Source organism: Trachypithecus francoisi, unplaced genomic scaffold (assembly GCF_009764315.1).
Source record: "Trachypithecus francoisi isolate TF-2019V2 unplaced genomic scaffold, Tfra_2.0 Lachesis_group12, whole genome shotgun sequence".
Lineage (NCBI taxonomy): Eukaryota > Metazoa > Chordata > Mammalia > Primates > Cercopithecidae > Trachypithecus > Trachypithecus francoisi.
Window position 1 is genome coordinate 50,863,175 of NW_022681457.1, and position 8,070 is coordinate 50,871,244.

At 36.7% G+C, this 8,070-nt stretch overlaps 1 protein-coding gene across 8 annotated transcripts in view; it reads left to right on the forward strand.

Annotated features, from left to right (window-relative positions):
* PKN2 (protein kinase N2) overlaps positions 1 to 2,741 on the forward strand; it is a 162,154-nt gene extending 159,413 nt beyond the window's left edge. For all 8 annotated transcript variants that reach the window (XM_033225494.1, XM_033225493.1, XM_033225491.1 and 5 more), the window contains one exon: positions 69 to 2,741. In XM_033225494.1, coding sequence (XP_033081385.1) covers positions 69 to 272 — 204 coding nt within the window. In that variant the 3' untranslated portion in view covers positions 273 to 2,741. The remainder of the gene's footprint in view (positions 1 to 68) is intronic.
* The last annotated feature ends 5,329 nt before the right edge of the window (positions 2,742 to 8,070 follow it).

Consider the following 8,070-nt stretch of genomic DNA (forward strand, 5'->3'; position numbering starts at 1 on the left):
ATTTTTTATTAAACTAGAGCGATTAGATGTAACAAACTAAAGTAGTCATTTTGTATTTTATGATCCAGCTAATTGATTGGAGCGCTCTGATGGACAAAAAAGTAAAGCCACCGTTTATACCTACCATAAGAGGACGAGAAGATGTTAGTAATTTTGATGATGAATTTACCTCAGAAGCACCTATTCTGACTCCACCTCGAGAACCTAGGATACTTTCGGAAGAGGAGCAGGAAATGTTCAGAGATTTTGACTACATTGCTGATTGGTGTTAAGTTCCTAGACACTGCGAAATCAAGCTGACTGACTTACAAGAAGACCTCTTAAAAATAGCAACCCTTCATTTGCTCTCTGTGCCACCAATAGCTTCTGAGTATGTTTTTTTTTTTAATTGAAACACGTGAAGATTTGTTTAAAAGTACCATTCTAATACTTCTTGAAAAGTGGCTTCTCATTGTACTTCAGCGTAAATATGAGCACTGGAAACAGTTTCATGGAGTTTGAGTGAACATCGGCTATGAAAATCCATCACAAATACTTTTGGATCAATAGTCTATTTTTAAAAAGAAAGAAAAAAGAAACCACTTTTTTATAGTCCCTAGCTTTGCCATATGCCCGCCTTAAGTGGAAGGAAAATTAATCACTTAACTATGTTTTACAAAAAGAAAAAAAGGGCTTGGAATGCTATTACTGTTCACACAAAGTATGATTCTGTTTGAATAAGACAAATGCTCTTTTTTAAAGACATTACTGTAATATCAAAAAACGTGGCAGTTTGTATACAATTTGGGGCTTGATCTTTTAAAAAAACAGAATGAATTCATGTCTTATTTTATAAATGTTCTATATTTATTAGGAGAAAACTTTATATTGCCTTACTTTTATCAACCATGTAACAGAGGCTTATAGCTTTCCAGCGGAGCTGCTTGCCAAACTATTTTTTTTTTATTAAACAATGCTGAAACAAACAAGATCAGCATTTACTTAAGATGTTAAGAATGAGGACTTTTAATCAGCTGAACCAAGATATTGTTACCTGTATGCATTCCCAAAGTCTAGATGCTCAGTATGTTCAGTCATATCTTCCAGAATCAGTGAACCGATTACCCCTTTTTTGATACTCACTCTACATCTGCCAACCTAGTTCACCTTGGTTTTGTGTCTGCTGTAGAAGGGAACTATACCTTGGTTAAACCGTAGAGATTATCATTGTATACATGCTGTGAACATGTATATGTGCAAGTTTTAATGTATTCTATGTTGTAGGCTTATTATTTAATTTTACCACTTCATCACTTTTGTACAGTGGCCAAGCAGACACCTCAAACTCCAGCATTTACATTAAGTGCATTTGTATATTTTAGGCCACTGGATCCAGATTTTATATTGGCAGTTACTGAGGGCAAAAGCAATATATTGTAACAGAATGTATAAATATTTTTGATAAAACAGTCTATATTTTATAAAAAAATTAATTATAACACTAAAGCTGTACCTCAAAAGTCTCAAAAATAATTTGATCAAATATTTTATACAACTCTTCAAAGGATCCGTCTGTGGCTTTTTATACTCTTCTAGGATTGTCTTTTTGCAAACCATGACTTTCCACTTGCCTGTAGTTTCTTGTTTGTTTTGGTTTGGTTTGATTTTATATTTTTTTCTCCTAATCTATGACTTTATTGTTTTTTCTTAGTTTAGTAATAGCATCTTTGATCCTGTGCTTAGCATGTTAGGGTCATTATACCTCAGGAATAGCAAGCTCTGTTAAGTAACCATACTGAATTAACTATTTAATCACAGTGAGCTCATCTCTTAAAAATTGTTCAGGTGTAAATCTTATGAGAAACATGAAAAAAAGCACACTGATTTATGGAGAGTTGAGCTAAAAACATTTATAAATATTTGCTGGGATGTTTTAGCATCTTTTCATTGTACTCTGAGAACAATTAAAATTGTCCAGAGATCATTTATATTACCTTCCAAATTGTTAATTACCCAAGATCCTTTGGGAGAAAATCTTAATAAAAAGGGGGAACAATATGTGGTTTAAAGTTATTGTTAAATGCCAGTTAACTTCCTTGGCAAAGGACAGTAGAGGAACTTAGCTTAATTGTCTGGCTTTAATTTAAACAGTGTTAATACAACATTAAAATAAAACACTAAATACTTTTGAGGTACAGTCTGCTCACTTTTTTGGTTCTCAAATAGCAAAGAAAGTAATGTCTAAAATAGGCTTTTAGCATTAAAAACTGACATAGCATTTTGTAACTACACAGTGTACAGAATTTTTTTTTAATTGAAGTCAATCACTAAAAAAATTAGAGGGCAGGGTCTATTTACACAATTAAGCTGAAGAAAGCACTAATTTTTTGTAGTTTAAAAAATATATATATTTTAGTCAGATTTAAAATTTTAAGCTTTATAGAGTGTAAATATATTTTGCTATTACTGTATGTGTATGTGACTGCTCAAGCACTTTGTAAAGAAATTAGGATATTTTAGAATGGTACACTATGCATTCAAATGAAATGTGCCTTTCACTATGTCATTCTAAGAAAACAAGTGTTTTGCAGTCATAAATTATCACAAATGCACAAATTAAAGTCTATATAGATTGAAATTTGTAACTTTGGTTTTAAGTATTCTTTCTTTTTAGAAACTTCCTAATGACTAAAATATACTTTAACTTTTCTGTGTTCAAAATCTCAAAGACTAATTAACCTGAGTAAACGTTCTTGCAAGTACTTTTTGTCCTAGGGAAGACTGAAAACTATGAACATTCAGAGCAAATTGTCCACTTCACTGGGAATAATGGGAAAAGTTTGTATTCTGCTCCTGTAAGGTCAGTAGCATCTTTTATTTGAAACATATTTATGGACTGCTTACTGTGTATAGATACTGAGAATAGGAAGGTTTTTTTTAAAGCAACAAAATGTTGATGAATGAAGAACAACAACAGCCTGCTTCAATATTAAGATGGAAGCACCAGTATTGTATATACTTTTCTCTTGTTTGAGGTTAACTTATTTTAATTGAGGACCTGGCTTCTCAGAAAAGCAAATGAATAAAACAGAATACTAGTCATTTTATAGTAATCTTATTTAAAAATTACAAATGGAGGCCGAGCGCGGTGGCTCAAGCCTGTAATCCTAGCACTTTGGGAGGCCGAGACAGGTGGATCGCGAGGTCAGGAGATTGAGACCATCCTGGCTAACACGGTGAAACCCCGTCTCTACTAAAAACTACAAAAAAAAAAACTAGCCGGGCGAGGTGGCGGCGCCTGTAGTCCCAGCTACCTGGGAGGCTGAGGCAGGAGAATGGCGTGAACCCGGGAGGCGGAGCTTGCAGTGAGCTGAGATCCGGCCACTGCACTCCAACCTGGGTGACAGAGCGAGACTCCGTCTCCAAAAAAAAAAAAAAAATTACAAATGGAATATATTAGAAATATAAAATGATGCATGCTCTCCCTGTAACACAAATTGAGGACATAATGGAAATTGCAATCATATACTGACTTGGTAAATCTGCCGTATAGATTAAAGTCTAACACGATTTTTGCAAGTACTACCAGTATTCCCAAAGCCACTGGAGTAAATATGAAAAATCCAAATAAGCAAATACTAATCCACAGATCATAATCTTAATTTAAATTTAGAATTCTTACTTACCTTCCAGCCATCTTTTGAGGTCTAGGGTTTTTCTGAGGTACTGGCTTTATACATTAGTATGATGGGTAGAGGCTTTAAAGTTATTAAAAATAATATGTATACATACGTGTATAAAATTAGTGGAAGACCATCAGTAAGATATGTAATTTGAGGTTTTGCCGATCTCATTAAAGGTAAGAGTGGTCTGTGGCAACCCTTCACCCCAAAACAAGCAAATAAACTTGAGCAGAGTCTGGACAAGTTAGGGCTTCAGCACCTAAGAGTTAGAGTGGGAGTGCTCAAGCACAAAAGTAGGAATATTGAGAGAACTGGAAGCTGAGTCTACAGAGTATGGCAGAGCAGCAGGAAGTTGGAAAAGATAGGAGTTATAATGGCAAGGAGCTGGTTTTGAAAATGCAGGCACCCAAGAGAAGTGGGGTTAAGATCAAGTAATTCACTGTCAGAAATCCCTAAACATTTGTGAGAGACAGCAAGTTACTTTGAATAAGAACCAACAGAAATTTTAAATTTAGATATCCCTGTTAGAGATTTCATACATTAGAATTATCAGCCAGGCACAATGGCTCATGCCTATAATTCCAACACTTTGGGAGGCGAAGGCAGGAAGATTGCTTGAGGTTAGGAGTTTGAGACTAGCCTGGGTAACACAGCGAGACCCCATCTCTACAAAAAAAAAAAAAAAAAGCACCTAAAAATTAGCCAGGTATGGTGGTGTGCACCTGTAGTCCCAGCTACTTTGGAGACTGAAGTCAGAGGATTGCTTGAGCCCAGGAGGTCAAGGCTACAATGAGCTGTTGTGCCACTGCATTGTATTTAGCCTGGGCGACACAGCAAGTCCCTGTCTTAAAAAAAAAAAAGAAGAATTACCAGATACAAGTTATAGAATAGCTATATATATTTACATACCTAAAACTACCAGTATAAACATGTAAAATGAATATTTTAACATAATTAAACATTTTTAAAATCCAAAAATGAAAAATGTAGTTGTTCTAATATGAAATTCAGTGGAAAGATTAAACAGCAGATTAGACAGTTGAAGAAAACTGAAGATTGGAAACTGAAAAATCAATCCCAAATGAAGATGGAAAATATAAAAGGGAGATTAAGAGATACAGAAGATGGAATGGAGACTCAAGAGGAAACAATGAGAGGCAATGTTTAAAGACATAATGGCTGCAAGTTTCTCGGAGATGAAAAATATCCAAGCTGTACAGTATTTCCCAAACGGGATAAATATAAATGTATACGTAGAACCATTGTGAAATGGCAGATCACCAAAGACAACATCTTGATACTATCCAGAGAAAAGGGACTAAATATCTATAAAGGAAAGACTAACAGCTGACCTCTCAATTGCAACCATGGAAGTAGTGGAATATGACCTTCAGAGTGTTGGGGGGAAAAAGGTTAACCTAGAATTACATAAAAATAAAATTATTTTCATAAGAATTACGGCATATAACTTTTTTTTTTTTTTTTTTGAGGCGGAGTCTCGCTCTGTCGCCCGGGCTGGAGTGCAGTGGCCGGATCTCAGCTCACTGCAAGCTCCGCCTCCCGGGTTCACGCCATTCTCCTGCCTCAGCCTCCCGAGTAGGTGGGACTACAGGCGCCCGCCACCTCGCCCGGCTAGTTTTTTGTATTTTTAGTAGAGACGGGGTTTCACCGTGTTAGCCAGGAGGGTCTCGATCTCCTGACCTCGTGATCCACCCGCCTCGGCCTCCCAAAGTGCTGGGATTACAGGCTTGAGCCACCGCGCCCGGCCCTTGAGGGCATAATATTCAAAAAGCAACTTTTACAATGGTAACAAACTAAGTTACCTAAAAATAAATAAAACACATACAAGACCTGTACAGGAAAAACCTTACTGGGAGACATTAAAGATGAACTAAGTAAACGTAGACATACCCATTTTATGATATGATGTCAGTTTTCCTGAAATTGGTCTGTAGATTCTCTGCAACCCCAATCAGAATCCCAATAATTTTTTGTGGAACTTTACAAGCTCACTCTAAAGTTGTAGAAGTGCAAAGGATTAAGAATAGGAAATTCCTAAAGAAGAAAGGAGAATTTGCCCTACTAGATACCAACACTTAAAAAGATATGGCAAGTATTGTAGTAATTCTATTATGTAACTATATATTAAGTAATTAGATAAAATTATGTAGCTATAAACATAAGACTTAAAAGGTGTAGTATTGGTGCATATTAGAAATAGGACAAAAGAGTCAAGAAACAGGCCCACATGTATCTGGAATTTTAACATGTAGAAGAAGAGACATAATTCAGTGGAGGAAGAAGTGTTACAGAGTTTCCTAACTACATAAATAGAGTTAGGAAAATTATTCATGTGGAAATGTAACAACATTGAATTCCTGTGTCACACCATACATAAACATCTCAAATAGATTGAAAAGGAAGTGTCAAAAGCAAAACAAATCATTGAGAATATGTTACAAGAAAACACTAAAATGCAAGAAAGATTGATATATCCAACTATAATAAAATTAGGAATTTCTGTTTATCAAAAGACACCATAAAGTTAAAAGATAAGGCACAAACTGGGCCAGACACGGTGGCTCACGCCTGTAATCCCAGCACTTTGGGAAGCCAAGGCGGGTGGATCATGAGGTCAGATGTTCAAGACAAGCCTGGCCAAGATGGTGAAACCCCGTCTCTACTAAAAATACAAAATTTAGCTGGGTGTGGACGCACACGCCTGTAATCTCAGCTACTTGGGAGGCTGAGGCAGAGATTTGCTTGAACCCGGGAGGCAGAGGTTGTAGTGAGCCAAGATTGTGCCACTGCACTCCAGACTGGGCGATAGAGAGAGACTCCATCTCAAAAAACAAAAAACACCTAGAACCAGAAATACCATTTGACCCAGCAGTACCATTACTGGGTATATCCAAAGGAATATAAATCTGTTACAAAGATACATGCACGTGTATGTTCATTGCAGCACTATTCAAAATAGCACAACATGAATTAACCCAAATACCCATCAATGATAGACTGGACAAAGAAAATGTGGTACTTACATACATGAAATATTATGTAGCCAGAAAAAGGAATGAGATCATGCCTTTTGCAGGGACATGGGTGGAGCTGGAAGCCATTTTCCTCAGCAAACCAAACACCACTTTTTCACTCATAAGTGAGAGCTGAATGGTGAGAACACAAGGACACAGGGAGGGGAACAACACACACTAACACAAGGACACAGGGAGGGGAACAACACACACTAACACAAGGACACAGGGAGGGGAACAACACACACTAGGGCCTGTCAGTAGGAGGTGGAGGTAGAGGTGCAGGAGGAGAGAGGATCAGGAAAAGTAGCTAATGCATGCTGGGCTTAATACTTAGGTAATGGGTTGATAGGTGCGGCAAATCACCATGGCACACGTTTACCTATGTAACAAACCTGCACATCCTGCACATGTACCCCAGAACTTAAAGAAAAAAAATAAATAAGCCCAACCACAACGGTAATCAGAGAACTAAAATCAAGATCACACTGAGATACAATTTTGCACCCATTCAATTGACAAAATTTAAATTTTGATATCAAGTGATGGAGTCCAACAATGTGTTCCCTTGAAATTGCTGTGGAGAGTGTAAAGAAGTAACTGCTTTGGAAAAACAATTTGGTATTATAAAGTTTGAACATATGCATACTTTGGTACCCAGCAATTTCACTTGTATTAAAAAGGAACTGTTATACATGTTCACCAAGTGTCATGAACAAGAATGTTCATAGCACTGTTTGTAGTAGCAAAAACTGGAACTTAAATTCCCATCAGTGGGAGATAACGGCTTAATAAAATATGACATATTTACACCATGAAATATTATAGATCAATGAAAAGTAACTGCAGCTATAGGGAACAATAGAAAAGAACAAAATATGTGAAAAAAGCTAATCACAGAAAACTACATACAATATGATATTCTTTTTCAAAGTCTATTACCAAACGAAGTAATAAAACTTTGTTAAGTAAGGGAATGTTAAATAAAAGACGGTGGTTATTTGGTGGGAAGGCAGAAGAATGAGATCTGTCGAAGTGCATTGTAGGATTAAAGTTATTGGTAGTAGGGGAAGCCTCCAGTTTGGTGATTTCACTGGCCTTCCCTTTTTCAGTTTTCATTCCCAAACTCGTCCTTACAATCACTATTCCACATATCTCAGCTCCCTGCTCCACTCTTATTTCTTTATGCAACTTTGTTAAAACCTCAAGCCCAACCTCTTTTATTTATTTATTTATTGAGATGGAGTCTTGCTCTGTTGCCCAGGCTTGAGTGCAGTGGTGTAATCTTGGCTCACTGCAACCTCTGCCTCCCAGGTTCAAGTGATTCTCCTGCCTCAGCCTCCTGAGTAGCTGGAATTACAGGCGCCTGCCAC